Source organism: Macaca nemestrina, chromosome 7 (assembly GCF_043159975.1).
Source record: "Macaca nemestrina isolate mMacNem1 chromosome 7, mMacNem.hap1, whole genome shotgun sequence".
NCBI lineage: Eukaryota > Metazoa > Chordata > Mammalia > Primates > Cercopithecidae > Macaca > Macaca nemestrina.
This window is the reverse complement of record NC_092131.1, coordinates 149,390,923-149,407,079: the sequence shown is the minus strand read 5'-3', so window position 1 is coordinate 149,407,079 and position 16,157 is coordinate 149,390,923. Positions and strand designations below refer to the sequence as shown.

Here is a 16,157-nt window from a genome sequence, read left to right as displayed (position 1 = left end):
GAGAAGATGATGCCAAGTTATTGACACTATTTTTTTTTGTAGTCAAGGTGCCAATTTACTTTCCTTTCCACCAGCAGTGGTTAAGAGTTCCTAATGACCCATATCCTTGCCAACACGTTTGTCTTGAACACAAGCAATGGAATCTCAAGCTGCAGCACTTTGGAGCCAGAAGGCAGAGCTCCTGCCTGGATAGGTTAATTTACTCCTGACCACCTGACAAGGGACTGGTCCCCTGAGCCTTACACATTGTTGAGTCCTGAAACTGCAGACACGGCACTAAACTTAGAAGAGACTAGGGTCTCAACTAAGCTTCCCCCATGGATAGATACACAGTCATCATAGAAGGCAATCAACCATAGAATGTGATACCTGGAAGGGACCCTAAAGCCAAATCCTTCATTCCACATTTATTGAGACTGAGGCCCAGAAAGGTTAAATTATTTGACAATATCTAAGAGCTAATTACTACAGGAACCTTTCTCCGGGGCACTTGATTCTTAATCCAGAGAGGGTTTTTTTTTTTGTAATTGAAGATGGTATAATATGATCCATTACATTAACAATGACTCTGTAAATATTCAAATAACTGACCAGTTTATTTTATTTATTTATTTATTTATTTTGCGATGGAGTCTCACTCTGTCGCCTAGGCTGGAGCGCAGTGGTGCGATCTTGGCTCACTACAACCTCTGCCTCCCACGTTCAAGTGATTCCCCTACTTCAGCCTCCTGAGTAGCTGGGACTACAGGCGCAGGCCACCACACCTGGGTTACTTTTTTTTTTCTTGTATTTTAGTACAGACAGGGCTTCACCCTGTTGACCAGGATGGTCTCCATCTCATGACCTCGTGATCTGCCCGCCTCAGCCTCCCAAAGTGCTGGGATTACAGGCATGAGCCACTGTGCCCAGCCGACCAGTTTATTTAAAAAGAAAATACTTGTTTAACTTAAGTGATGTAAATTTGATAACTTTCATTTCTTTGGTTATAAACAGGGGTGATATTATCCGATGGGATAAATAAATCACAATTACAGCTTCAATATACAAATTTAACTATACTAAGAGATACTGGTCTCCTGGGGGAAAAACAGTCCCCAATTATCTGATTGATCATTCTTGTCCTTGGATCATTCCCCATAACCACCAGGCAAAGACTAGGCACTTCCTTAAAAAGCCATTTTTGTGAGTAAGGAAAACTTTAAATTCATTTAGTTTAAAATCATCTTCCCCTTAGGAGCACTCATAATTAGGCTATACTAAGATTCTGGGAATGACCTATGGAGATTATTGCAAAATAGCTTCAGTGACTTGATGGTTTCTAATCCACATGTGGATGTGGGAAAATGCTGAAGAGAGAGCAATCTACAGCAGAGGTACTTAGTGCTCTTTGGAGTGTGCATAATAACCGTGTGTGGTATAAGTCCAGGGCAGAGGCATCTGTCTCCATCCATCTGACAGTGAATGTGGAGCTGGGGAGGCGAAGGAGTCCCTCCTAACAGGGTGGGTGTTGGTGTGAACAAAGGGGGCTTTCGAAGCCTGTAGTGGAAATTTTCCTTCTGGAGCTGTGTCCTTCAGGAATTCTCTTCCTCCCTATCCCTTCCCATCTGCCTGGTCCTCTCTACACCAAGTCGCCTTTTACCATTTAAACATATCTTTTGGTTTAACAACGTCTGCAGGCAGATGCTAAAAGCTTTCTGTGAGGCAGCCTTTTTTTTTTTTTTTTGAGACGGAGTCTCGGTCTGTCGCTCAGGCTGGAGTGCAGTGGCCGGATCTCGGCTCACTGCAAGCTCCGCCTCCCGGGTTCACGCCATTCTCCTGCCTCAGCCTCCCGAGTAGCTGGGACTACAGGCGCCCGCCACCTCGCCCGGCTAGTTTTTTTGTATTTTTAGTAGAGACGGGGTTTCACCATGTTAGCCAGGATGGTCTCGATCTCCTGACCTTGTGATCCGCCCATCTCGGCCTCCCAAGAGGCAGCCCTTTTTTAATGTCAGGATGAAACTCAGGAGCTGTTTATTACTCTGGGGTAGGGGGCTTGGAGGGAAAGAACACCAAGCAATTTTGTGCAGGAATGCTGACCAAACAGTACTGAGGTACTTCTGGTTCCAGTTTTCCTCCGAGCAGTCATTTTCATCAGCACTTCCCCTTTTAATGAGCTGGTAGTGCCATTACATAATCACCCAGCTCACTGGATTAATGATGAAAAGAGGAACTGATTTTTCCAGTTGCATCATTTGAAGTAAATGTTAACTTTCTTTCTGAGTCCTTAGTTAACCGCATTAGTGTGACAAATATGTCTTTGTCTAGCATAAGTAATTAGAATTTAATCACTTTAACTGCATCTTAATTACCCCAAATGAATTGAAAAGACATTTAATAGCAAAGATTAAATTGCCTTAATGAACGATTTTTGTGACTCCATCAATACTCGAATCGCGTTAGCCACTCCTCTCACGCACTTCAGTCGTAGAAGCTGCAGCGAACACAGAGGTCACTAGGTGGCGCGCTTCGCTCGTTTGTTTATTTAATTTTCCCCATTGATCCGTTTTAGAAGACAACAGGAAAGAAAGCAAAAAGCATATAGTTTATTGCGTTCCTTCGATAACCTCTCTTTGGGACTATGAGATCATCACCAGATGTGAAAACGAAAGCAGTGATTTCAGAAACCGTCGATTCTGAGTATCCCACGGCGGCATATGCAAAGGAAGATGAGAAACACATGGAGACTGGAAACACGCAGTGTTTGACAGAAATTGCAAGATGCCCTCTAGACAACTGCCAGCCTATATACTGAGTTTTGGTCAATTTATTACTTTTTAGTGCAGAGCCCTAAAATACGAGTTACGGACAAGCTTTGAAATAGCAAGGCAGGCACTGACGTGGAGCCAAGAAGTGTAATTGCTGTCCAAGTGCAGATCAGAATGCCAATGCCTGAAGGTATGGGAAGATCTGGGCCCTTGGGCCCCCTTCCAAGGCAAGGGACAAAATGGACCAGTTCCACCTACAGGCACATCTAATGAGATGGGTCTTGTCCATCAATAATTGTTTAAGTGAACAAATGGATGGGGAGACTGGGATTCCACATCTACCTCTGGCACTTCGTTGCATTTTCTGGCTGCTTCTTCAAAAAAAGAATAATAAAAAATCTCTTTTACAAGTCTTGAGTATAAAAGAAACAAGTTTTCTTAAGTGACTCTCTTTGAGAGTCTGAAATGAAAGACACACTTTCTCTATTTTCAAGAGCTTTATTATGTAGAGACTTTCGAATCAGTTATTTCCACATTCTTGCTCCACTAACCTGGTGCGTCTGTCCTGGCAACAGAAGCATGGGATGGAGGATAAAAGGTTCTGGGCTTTGAACTGGGAAAGCTGAGCTCAGGGCATCACTGTTTTTCAGAGGTGTTATCACAAGTAAATTATTTAGCTTCACTGAAGAGACCAACAGGGAAAAAAGTGGTAACTACCACATAGACTAATGGTTCCCAAACTTGGCTGCACATCAAAATCGCCTGGGAGTTTATAAAAATCCCAATGCCCATGTCACGTCCTGTACCAATTACATACAAATATTTGAAGCTGCAGCCAGGCATCAGTTTTTTAAAGGTCTGTAAGTGATTCCAATGTATAGTAAGATTTGGGAACCACTGGTATAAATGGTAAGTCTTCAATGAGAACATCTATGTTCCTATCACAGTACCCAACAAATAGAATGTCCACAAAAAACTTAAGCTTCTTCCTTATCAGTTACTATGACAAATGAGATGGGTTGTACTTTAGGGTCTAGTTCTGTCCAGCTGTTGTCTTATTAAATTGCCTCATCTAAAAGAGAAGAATATTTCTTTTTTTTCTTCAACTTTTATTTTGAGTTCCAAGGTACATGCGCAGGATGTGCAGGTTTGTTACATAGATAAACATGTGCCATGGTGGTTTACTGCACAGATCAACCCATCATCTTGGTACTAAGCCCAGCATCCATTAGCTATTAAGAGAAGAAAATTTCTAGAAGTTAATTTGTTCCAATTTTATGATACTGTAATATCTCTTGGAAGAGACAAATGTGGATGCTTCTATAGCAAGACCCTGTGATAAATAATTTTTATGTTTGTATCAAAATAATCAGACTGTCTTGTGATTGGTCTAGTTGCCTAGCCCAATCTTATTATCTCAGGAGGAAATTAAGCTTCATTAGTATTAACATACTTATGCTAAAATAAGAACCTATACAAACCTATTGATAGAAGGTAGGAATTTATGATTGTGCACTAAATCCATTCACATAGGAAATACTTTTTTTTTCTTTTTACTGGACTCTATGAGACTGACATTTTTCATGTAGAAATAATGTGGCTTGCTTCTCCCAAAGATGCTTATCCATCTTATTTAAATAGAGACACAATGAGAATATTATTTAATAAATATTTGTTAAATGTTTTCTCCAGCATTATAAGAAATGCACCCTCTAACAACCACAACTTCAGTAACACCTTCCTTCTGTTGCTACCTTAGGTTGGGGGCCGTTCAATTTTACCAAGAGTGTGGAAATTCTGCTGTTTTAATGGGGACTGAAATGAAACTAGTCATTTTTCATTCAACCCATCAAGACTCCTAGATTGATTTAAAATATTAAGCCAGTGTTTAAATATTCCAATATATGGACTTTACAAAGAGCACGAGCAATGTCACTTGAGGAACAAGGCCTCAAGCTGAGGAGCAGGATACTGGAGAACCTCCTTCTTAATTACCCACTTTTATTAGACTTGAGGATTTTCTGTCTTACAAGAAAATCAGAAATAAATTTTATTGGTATGCTCTGTAAGAACGATTTCTTCTGATAACTTGGGGTAGCAGCATTTGTTTGATTAGCTGAATTTGCCATGAATGTGGAAATAATGACATCAAAACAGCTCGAGTAACAACCTCCTTAAAGACCTCGTAGATTAGAGATGACTATAGATTTTCCCCAGCGCGGATCAAAGGGACTGAATTGAACGTTTTAGCTTAATGATCCAACCCCTGTCACACCCACAGGGACGCGAATTCCGATTTTATAAGCAGGTGTGCACGTGCCCTCAGATACTCACACAAAGCCGCGTGGAGGGACAAAAAGATCAACCACCCGATCGACGAGGATAGGTTTGATCTTTTCGATTACCTCACTGTGCCAGTGTATATTCCTGACTGGGCCCTACGCCATTATAAACTTCGGAACTTTAGCTGTTAATTTTTGTTTTCTTACTATGACTTCCGAAAGACATTCTATCCGCCTACCAGGGGCAAAGAGAAATGGGACCAGGCGACAGGGCGGTGGGACCCTGTCCAGGGTCCTGACGCCGCGCCAGGGCTCCAGGCCAGTCGGCCTCCGAAGGCCCTTTCACCCACCCCACACGAGAGGAAACAAAGACTTCCCAGCTCAAGGCCTCAAGGCTGCCTCCTGACTCGGGCCAGTTTGCAGGAAGAGGAAACAACAAAACAAAGGAACCGCCAATCTGCCGGGTATTATATCCCTCAGCTCCAACCTCCGACTTCGGACCGCCAGGGTCACCTTCTCTACTCTGACCCCGCTTTTCTTAAATGAAAACATGCCAACAAAAGCATACTTTGGATACAAAATCCAAGTACTTATCTTGTTTGGGGAGGTTAGAGCTGGGGTGTACTTCGGGGGATGAAAATTTTGTTTTCATGAATTGGGTAACACCCAGGCATTGTTGGGGACCTCGACATACCCTCTAGATAGCCTTCTCTTCCTCCTTCACACTTTCTTTCTATCAAAATAGTTATTGTTTTGAAATTCACTAGGACAACGACGTTCTAAAAACAAAGACGCAGCAAGCATCCCTTTTCTCTCCGCCGCGGGCTGAACCACTGACGCTCGCGGGGCGCCCGGCCCCGACTGCCCGCAGGGGGCGCGCGCCGCTCCCCTAGCACAGCCTGGCTACCCCAAGAAAGGGAGCCTAATGGAGGGAAGCAGGGAGCGCGGAGGGCTCGAGGCTTGCAGATAAGGAGAGGCGCATCCTGGGATTTGAGTCCTCTGCTGCTACAACACAACCGTGCTATTGTTGGCACTGTCCGACCCAAGTGTCGGTTGTAAGCGGAGGTGTCGGGGCTGGGTCTCTAGCAACCCCTGTGCCCTGGGTCAGGCGGGTCGCCCAACTACCGGGATCCCTCTCCGGATGCTTCCAAGGCTATAGGGGCTGCACCCCCAGACGGGATAGCCACATACCTCCGAACAGGTAGTGGAGTTTGTCTCTGGCAGGCATCCTAGCTGCGCTGACACCAAGGTCGCCACACAACAGTCATCAGCCCCTCTCAAGCCCCAGAAGTAGGTTTCCCCTGCTTCAGTCGTTGCCACAAGCCCACTTCTTATCTCCAAGGGCACCCCCCTCTCCTCAGCCCGGTTTATGCCCGTTACACTGAGAGAATTACATAGAGGGAACTATGGTCCCACACCCTCGGGGGGACAGACACCGGCCGTGAGACAGGCACCACGCAGAGCCTTCTGGTGACTGTCCGCAAGAGCAAGACCTTTTGGTTTTACAATCTGCTGGTGTGTGTGTGTGTGTGTGAGGGTCCCCAGCCGACTACCGGGACGCACTGCCACTTTTCGGCCTGGCAGGCTCTGGGACTCCTTGGTCTCCGCAGCAGGCCATCCCAGGCCTTCGGAGGAGGCGCTCCCCGCTGGCGGCGCCCCTCGCCCCGGGCTCCTAGGCGGACACGGTCGGTCGCGCCCTGCCGGCCCTTTGTTCGCGCCGCAGCGGGCTGGGAGCAGCTGCGCGGCACCAGACCCGCAGGGCCAAGACGCGAAGCGTGAGGAAATCGCTGCGCTTGACGCCTTCTCCCCCAACTCTTGGGCCCAGAAACCCTTCCAGCTCCTGCGTCCCACACGCCCAGTCCTGGCTTCTCTCCCGGCCCAGTAGTCTTCAAGGATTGAAGGGCGCTGCCTAGGGCCCCGCACTCCTGCCTGGCTCCCAAGGCCCAGAAAAGCGGGGGGACATTTGAAATGTCACCCCTGGGATAAATATTAACAAAAAAGCAAATGGACTTGTGAGGGGGCCAGTTATCAATCAACCAGGCCGCAAGGCCACTCAGGGCAAACACAGCCCAGGTTGGGCTGGGAGAGACTTTCTCATGGCCGCCTCCCGACCGAACCCCTCCCCCCTGGCTCAGGTCCTCCTTCAGGTCTTTCTGGGGCAAACACCGGACGGGAAGGGGGCGCAGTCCGGGTGCTGGAGGCCCCGCCAACGCCCCCGCGGGGTTTGGAGGTTTCCTCCCCTCTAAGTCGGACAGGATCGGAGTGCCCAACACCCACCCCCGCCCGAACCTCGGGCCTGCGCCCGGCCTTCTTCTGGGTCCGCGGTGCTGCGCTTGCTGGTGGTTGTGTGTCGCAGTCTCTTTCTGAGCCGGCAGCCCCCGCCGTGTGGCCGAAGCTCTCTGGAATCTTTAATTGGAAACTAATCTTGCGTCTTGATAGGTGCCCACGTCAGAGGCGCGCCACCCACCCACCCGCCCGCCTCATCCAGGAGGAGACGCGGCGAGAACCCTGTCGCTCTGCTCTTTAATGGGGCAGCAGCAAGTAGTACATGGAGGGAACATATATTGATTTTTAAAAGGTAGTTAATTTGGTGGGAATTTTCTCCTGTCGCCCTTCTTCCACCAGCCGCTGTTATTTCGTGACCGGAAGGCGCCTTCTCAAACACAGCGCCACGAGCAGAGGGTTTTGACCCTCTGCAACAGGCGGCCGGCACCTTGAGGCCAGAGGGGCGTGGAGAAGCCACCGCTCTCCCGCTGCGGAGCGAAGGAACCTGGCTCAGTGAGCCCTGACCTCGCAAGGTGGTTGGAAAGAGACTGGGGGAGGGTCTCTGAGCGCAACAGCAAGGAAAGCTGCCAGGGGCTCCTCCCCACATGGGAGCTGGTAGTGGGGGGCACGCACTAATGTCCTGTAGGAACGGCCAAGGCGCTCTGCAATTCGTTTTAAGGTTCTTGCACTCGGCCCGCTAGAGATCATTTGGAAAGTTCAGAAAATAACCCCACTCTTTTTACAATATGGAAATGTTAATGAGAAGGCTCCTTCTTCAGTAACTTAAAAATAGATTGTGAAGAGACTGTTCCTGGTTCCTTGCAGGAGGCCCTCCTGGACCAACACAGCGCCCTCAATCCTAGCCCTTTCCACCATCAATTTTAAGTTAAGGAAACAAAAAAGTAATAGACATGCTTCCTCAGGGTCTCAGGACACAGTGGGCTGGGTGTTTGGTGCCAAATGTCTGCCCTGCTGGAGTCTCCAATGTTTCACTTTTTCGAGGAAAAGGTCATGGGTCTGGGGCCGAGGGCTGCATGGTTCTCCACAGGTTGCTGGGTGCCCAGGCAGGCGCTCCTTCGATAGCCTCCTGGGTGCCACGAACACCTGCCAGGCACTAGGTTTGCGCCTCCAGCGTGCGGGTCCCAGCCCTCAGGCTCCCTCCCCCTCCACAGTGCCGTCCCCTGAGCTCGGCTCTGTAGCTCTCCACGCTTGGAGGTCAGAGGGCGCTCCTGCGGCCAGGTTTCCATGGCTCAGAGGTCGTCTCTGAACAGAACGTGTCCGTCTGTCCTTCCAGGGGGCGACAGCAGGCAGTGGGGGGAGGAGGGACATTGAAGTCCAGAGCAAGAGCCTCCAGGGGGCGGGGGTGGGGGATGGGGACCGAGTTTTCCTGGAGGGGTAGCCTTCTCCATTTCTATCTTCTTCTCACATTCCCTTGCCCCACTCGTTGGCTTCAGCGGGCACTGCCTAGGTAAGAGGCCCTGAAGCCCGGCTCTGGGGTGGTGTGGGTGTGTGAAAAGGCACTACCTTGGGCTCTGGAGAGACGAAGCTGTCAAGGCGAGGAGCAGCCCCTTCGCCCACTCCCTCCGGAACCTCAGCTGCTTGCGGACAGCCCACTGGTGGATATATGGAGATATTTCACTCTCTAGCACAAGGGCTAGAGAGTGGAAACCCAGGAGCCTGCGATTCGCTGGGGCGCCCAGCAGGAACCTGCATGAGGACTTTGCCTGGGGCGAACGAAGGCAGGGCTGGGCTGGAAAACCTGGCAGGGCAGAGTCTCAGCCAGCGCGGCGCTTTGGGACCGGAGGCCTGGAGGGCCCAAACCCAAAGAACGCTTTGGGTCGCTTCGGGGCACGAATCACAGGCTGGTCGGCACCTGCCACCCCCTAGCTTCTCATTGGCAGGCACGAGTTGGGGGAGGGGGCTTTGGCCTCACGCTTTGATTTTAGACTGTGAAACGGCTCAGTGCCCCCGGCTCAGAGCGGATTGACTGTCTCTCGTTCTCCAGGGACGAATTAATGGAGAACGATCAGTTAATTAACAAACCCTCATTCCGGCTTTTACCTTTTCTCTTCGCCAAGGCTCAGGCCCGGGCGCCGGGCTGAGAAGGAGGTGGGGGTTAGGGAGTTGGGGCGGGGGGAAGGGGGCATGAACCAGGAGTCAATCAACTTGGCAACCGCCGCCCGGATCTCATCAAACCCTAGCCACCCTCCGCTGTCCTTAGCTCTACCTCCCCTCATGTTCTCCACCCTCAAGGGTCGCCGAATCCTCCTGAAATCCCCGGTGGGGTTCGGGCTGGGCTCAGCCGTCTTCTCCGCCTATCCGCGGTCTAGGGGAGCCAGGCGCAGTGTCTGCGCGGCGCGAAGGAGACCTTCCCGCTGAACTCAGAAACACCCGGGGTTTGGGGTTTTGGGCAGGAGACCTCTGCTCGCAGACTTGGGGGTCATTTACACACTCCCACCCCCAAATCCCCCTCCCGCACGGGGATTCAGACTAAAATCGCGAAGAGGAATCAAAAAACAAAATGCAAAGTCCTCAGGGAGTCGGCAGCGAAGGCGGTCCCCGGACTTGGCTACTGCTTTGCAACTCTCACTGGGACCTTGGGACAGTCAGCCTCCCTCTCCTTTCCACAGCCAATTTCATGCGCAGAGAGCGTCCTAACCCTTACACCTCGTCTGTGCTACATACCCATCGCCCAGTGGCTTGGAAACTTTTTGCCCATACTCTTAGATTGAGATCACTCCAGCCAGCGCCAAAAGAATGAGCGCGGGAGGGGATCACAGCAGCCAGTTCAGCTAAACCTCAACGCAGCTCCGGCACGCTCCAGCCCAGCGCCTGGGATGTGTCAGAGGTACCTGCGAGGAACATTTGCGTGCGATTCCACGCACGCGTTGCCTCCCTCTTCCCAAACCCGGATCGCTGAACTGAGAGGTGGCGCAGATTGTCTCACCACGTGCGGGGATTTCTCTCCGCCTCAGGCCGTACGAGCTTCCCTCGCTGTACCTGAGCGCAAATGCGCCTCTTCAGTCGCCGAGGGCCCGCCGCTTAGCTCTCGGAGCCTTCCACAGCCCAACACACTGAGCCCTAGAGTAGGAAATTTGCTCCCACAGCCCTGTGCTGGCCCTTCCAGGCACAGGGAGTACCCCTTCTGGGGGTAGGGGTGGGCGGAATGAAGCGCACCCAGCCCTCTCTCCTACCCTCCCTCCTTTGGTCCCTTCGGCTTTCGTGTACCTTATCTCCCGCGCGCCCAGCTCCTCGGCCGGCTCACCTGCTAAGCGGAGCGCGGACATGCGCTGGAACTCCGGCTCCTGCAGCCACTTCCACATCCTCCGGAAGGTCTCCCGGCCGGATTTGAGTTTGCTCCAGGGTTTGGGGTTGCGCAGCAGGTCCGAGAGGGTCCCCTGGGAGCGGCAGAGCACCCTCTGCGCGAAGATGGCCTGTGGGATGCTGTAGCGCTTGAGCTCGGTGGTGATACGCTGCGCCACCTCTTTGGTATTGATCTCTTCCATCTGCCCTGAATTACTTCCATTGCTGACCTGCGCGCCGGTCACCGAAGGGTTGGGCTCCCGGGCTGTGCCCAGGAGCTGCCCGTGGCCCTGGGTGTTCAGGTGGGCGTGGGGATGGTGCGGAGGAAGGCCGTTGATGGGCACCATGCCGGCCGAGGTGGGCGTGAGGTGCTGCTCCCCGTGGCGGCCGAGCATGGCCGGGTGGTGGGCTTCGAAGCCGTTGGGGGTGAGCATCTTGTCGGTGGGCATGGCGGCCCCCGGGTGGGCATAGTGGGGGAGCCCTTGCTGGGAGTTGTGGATGCTGCCCAGACCGGAGCTGGAGAGGGGCGAGAGGCTCTGGCCCATGCCGGCCACGTCCTTGTGGTAGGGGGTATAGAGGTTATTCATGGAGGCCAGCCCGCGCTCATCCCGCATGAGCGTGAAGCTACCGGTCACGTTGCCCGCCAGGCGCTGGTGGTGGTGCGGGTGGTGGTGGTGATGGTGGTGGTGGTGATGGTGGGGGAACTTGTCCGATACTGTGGAGATGGGCGGCAGCGGCTGCAGAGGGGTCAAGGTGGTGTAGGTGGTGGGCATGCTCATACCTGGGGGAGTCTCGCAGGCCATGGTCATGGTGGGGTGCAGGGGACCGGCCAGGCTGTGCTCGGGGGCCCGGTGGTGGTGGTGGTAATCGCTGCCGCCGCTGCCGCCGTCCAGCAGGGACGCCATGCCCATGGAGCGCGGGTGCGCCGGGGGCAGGTGGCTGCCGCGGTGCGCCACGGAGCTGCGCGCGTGGGGGCTGCCGCCCAGCAGGTCGGCAGGGGCGGGCACCGGCTCATGGCTCACCCCGTGCAGCTCGCCGATCGCTTCCATGGTCAGCTGCGCGTTCATCGTGATCCGGTCGAGCAGGCGGCGGACACAACATCGATGTGGCCAGGCAGAGGCGGCGAGGGGCGCACGGAGTCCGGTCTTCACATCGGCTGCTGGCGACTGTTGCCTTCCTTCCTCTCACTGTGGGGCTCTGTCTCTGTCTCTCTCTCTCCGTGTGTGTGTGTCTGTGTGTGCGCGCGCGTGTGTGTGTGTGTCTCCTTCCCTCTTACCCCCCACCTTCCCCTCTGCGTCCTCGGCTTTTTTTTTTTTTTAAATATTAATTTCCAAAAAGGATCCGCGCCGTTGGGAGAGCGCAGTGCTCCAGCCCGCCCGCCCCGGCCACCTCTCGCCCCTCTCTTTCTTAAAATTCCGAGGCCCCCGGCTCCCCTGCCGCGGCCCGCGCGCCTGCCGCGGCTGCTGCCTGCCAGCGCCGCTGGCCAGCTTGAGCCATGGCTCTGTTACTGTTGCAGACTCTGTGGCCGCGGTTCGGTAGCCGCCGCTGCCGCCGCCGCCGCGGCCCGCCCTCACGCCCGCCAGGCGCAGCGCGCATGCGCAAGGCCAGGCCCCGCCCCCTCAGTCCCCGCAAGCCCGGCCCTTGGCGTTCCGTACAAATGAAGGAGGGGGGCGCAGCGCCTTCCCAGCTGCGCGGGATGGCCAGGGAGCTGCGCGCACGTTCGAAAGATTGGCGCAGAGCGCGACCTGGGGCCGCCGCTGCAATCCCAGGAGACTCGCGCCTGGCTGGCTCGCCTCCCTTGCTTGGGTGGGCTCTCTCCTCCCAGCCCCGGGACGCTCCTGTCCGGCTCCTAGCGGCTGGTGTGCTATGCTTGGGGAGACATCGCCCCTCTCTCTCCAGTTGCTGCTTCCGGGTGCAGGTCGCCCTGGGAGCTGGGGACTGTGTTATCACCCCGTCGGCTCTGGCCCACTAAGCTTTATTTCCCGGGGGGCTGCTGGGAGTGCGTTTTCCCACCCCTGAATACACGGCCTATTGGGAGGGGTGGGGGTTGGGGTGGGGTGGGGTGCAAATTGCTTAAAGAGCTGGGTCCGTTTGGCGGCCGTTGACCCGGCACCCTTCGTTCTCCCAGATACATATTTGCCCACACTTTCTCATCCATGCCCTGGGGAGAGGAGCACTCAAGTGCCTAGAGTCCCAGTTAGGACCATACCTCACTGTCCCCCGCCGCCTGGCTCCTTCTCCCGCTCAGCTCATAATTAAGGCTGTGCGTCCGCTTCGCCAATGACTCGGCCTATGGAGGGGGGCGAGGGAGAGCGGAGGGAGTGCCCTGGTGGGTACCCGTGTTAACTTCCGGGTGCTGGTGGGGCAGTGGAGGCTCAGGCGGTTCCTCCGGTTACTCCCAAGGCCCTCCTGCTAAAGCACCCAGAGGCGGTTGCTTTCCAGAAGTACTGACGCAGGCAGGGTGGACGCCGGCGCGCGGGTCTCCGCTTGGCTCATAGGGACGCCCTTTTCCCGGCGTCCCCGAGAGAAGCCTCTAGATTTGAAAATCAATTCAGCTTCGGGAGTAATTTCGCCCTTCCCACAGTCACACTCCAATCCGGAATCGAACCTGGTCTTTGGGCCTGGTGGGGACGCTTGCGTAGGCCCCCAGTTTGAGACGTACACCCGGCCGCCACATGCCGCGGCTTTCTTTCATTTACAAAAGAAAGAAAAAAAAATCTGCAACAAAAGGCAGAGCCGTGTCCGCTTAGGTGCTTTCATCCCTCGGAGAAAGGACAGATGTGCCCATTGTCCAGCCCGTGGCAGTTATGGCCGGGTCAGCGCCGAGCCTCAGCCCCAGGCAAGCGGTGGTTACAATGAGAATAGCCTCTCAGAGCCGGGGTATCTGGACTCAGATATGGAATAAAGTGTGTGTAGCCTGTGCTGGGCCAGACTCAGACTGTAGGTTTGCTTGCTGGGGCTCCAAATTGCAGCCCACCCGTGGTGTTTCCACTGCAAATGCTCCTAAGCCCTCAGAGAGGCCAAGGCTGTGGCAGTGGTGGTAGTTGGGTTCCCAAGGCAAAAGTTTGGACTGGCCAACCCTTTGGGAAAAGTCCCCACCGGTTCAGGAATGAGTAGGCCTATCTCTTTGCCCAGGTCCTTGCTACCACTAGGGCAACATCCTAATCCAGGTAGGTCAAGTTCAGTGGATACAGTCAACATGACTTCCTTGAAAGCGCCATGTCTTGGGACTGGTTAATCTGGCTAGTTTTATCACCAGAGACACTCCCATCCTGTCCAAACAATGCATATGGAGGCCCTGCAAATAATTCATCTCAATGGATTTCATGTCTACTTGCATAAAGAACATTTTGGAATTTAGGAACTCCCACAGAAGAAAATATATTTTGGGTAAAATACACCGATGTAAAGAAACTCAGAAAACACAATTAACTCTTTAAACTTGTATCTATATCTACCTATTCATACATGCGTACACACAAGCACAAAACATATATTTCCTGCCTAGTAGATTACATTATGCTGGTGGAAAGCTGCATCTTTGGTTTTTAATTGTTTCTATTCTCATTTCCCACAGCATAAGAGACCAAACAATGGGTTAAAGTAGCAGGCAGTCTTTCACCTAAACAGTTGTCCCCCGCCCCCCAATATTTTAATCCCACTGAAATGATTGATTTGCCCTTATGACAACTCTCTTCCCAAAAGGCAGTTTGTTAAAAGAAAGAAAGAAGTAAATACCACCAAGTGCACAAATTGTTCATGGTTTTCTCTTTGTGTAGCTAATTAGGAACTTGATCTTGGAAACCCTCCTTTACATGAGGCACTCAGCTGAGCCTCTGGAGTCCACCTGAAGAAGGCTGGCATCAGGTGAGCTCAACTTTCCCCCTCCCCCAAGGGCATTTATGAAAGGGGGGCTGGCTCTGTGTTGGTCCCTAAAGAAGGAGCCAAGGAAAAGACCTGAAGAAGCACCATATGTGTTGGGCTTGCTCAGTAATTTTTGATTTTTTTCTAAAACATTAAAAAAATTGTATGTGCAGGGTTTGCTTTGGTTTGCAAATCTCCCTAATCTTTCTTGGCTATTCACACCATTTATCTAACCATTGTTCTTCCCTAATTGACTGAGTTACAGTGGTTTCTCAGTCAGAAACAACACATTACTGTATTCTTATTTGACCTCTCAAAAGTTTTCTTCTTACCAAGAATGTGATGGGTAGGAAGAATGCTCTTCTTAGGCCTAGTTAAGGTGAGTTTCTATGTATGGAGGGAGGAGGGGCACCAGAGAGATTGTTAACTGCTGGAAGGCTGGGACTTCTTTTTGTCATTTTGTCCCTTTCCTTCTTTCCCCCTTCCAGTGACCAGAACAAAGCCTGGCACCCATTAGGTACACCACGGGGATTGAAGGAATTAGAGCCCACAGAGGAGTCCCTGGAAACTTGGTAGGTGTAGGTCAATGTGTGTGATTGAGGGGGAGAACTTGTTTTTAGCTGCTTAGATTTTGAGTAGCTGCAGGAAATTTAAAGAAAAAATAGTGTCAACCACTAGCAGAAAATTACATACATGTATATATGTAAGAAAAAAGGAAATAAGACTATGACTGGATGCTTGTTGCTGACAATATTTTCAGCGTGAAAACAAGGAATTGAGGATGTTTATTTTGTAAACGTCAGGAGGAGAACCTGGGATATGTGATGGACAGGGGCAATCCTTCTTATGCTGGGTAGGCTAGAGCTACCAGGTTCAGCAAAGAAAAAGTGCAAAGAGAATAAAACCATTCCTCCAAATGCTGGCCACATGAGCTTCTCTGAAAACCTTCCATCGGTTTCAGAATTAATGCTTTAATTATTTTTGTGAGTAGTAGAGATATAACATATGGCCCAGTCCCAGTTCTCAGGACCATTCCAAAGAAATGTTTCTAGCTCCTCCGAACCATGAAATGTCTACTTCCCATTTTTTGGACCCACAAAGAGCGAGATCCTGGGTGTCAGGGCAAATTCTTCTACCCAGGGATCCAGGGGGAGGCTGACTCCTTGGCTAGAACCCCAGGACATGCTCACTAGCATTTCTGATGCCTGTAGCTAGTCTAACTTTAAACTCTTGGGAAGGAACCATTTCTTTGGTGTCTGGCTACAGTAGAGCACTAGATAACTGGAAAGTGAAGGATTTGGTCCTGGGTGCTTCCTGGCAAGCTCTCCGGTTCCACTTCTACAGAAATTTTATTCAGAAAATTGCTGTAGGCTTAGAGTAGAACACCAAGAAATTCAGAATGGGGTGGCCTGGTGATTCACTATTGAAAACCATTTTTAAAAATCACTCAATGTCTTCACTCTCTGGGGACCACGGAAGTGGTAGCTAATTATGCTGGCCCCTTGCTTCAATGTTTGATACTCTGTTTAGCTTATTTTATTCATACGTTCGGTACCATTTTTCTTTCTCAAGTTATAGTTTTTGTCCAAGAAAATATTTTAAATTGGGTATTTTTTTTTTTTTTTTTTGCACTTTACTCTGTTTTATCTACTTCTTGCCCTTCCATATCCCAAAGAGAAGATGCTCCGGCAAAGGGCTG

General features: G+C 51.6%; 1 protein-coding gene across 1 annotated transcript in view; it reads right to left on the bottom strand.

Annotated features, from left to right (window-relative positions):
• The window catches only part of LOC105490081 (one cut homeobox 1), a 41,596-nt gene extending 29,693 nt beyond the window's left edge, over positions 1-11,903 (bottom strand). Inside the window, exon 1 of the mRNA XM_011755382.3 lies at positions 10,557-11,903. Coding sequence (XP_011753684.2) covers positions 10,557-11,661 — 1,105 coding nt within the window. The 5' untranslated portion in view covers positions 11,662-11,903. The remainder of the gene's footprint in view (positions 1-10,556) is intronic.
• Between the last annotated feature and the right edge of the window lie 4,254 nt (positions 11,904-16,157).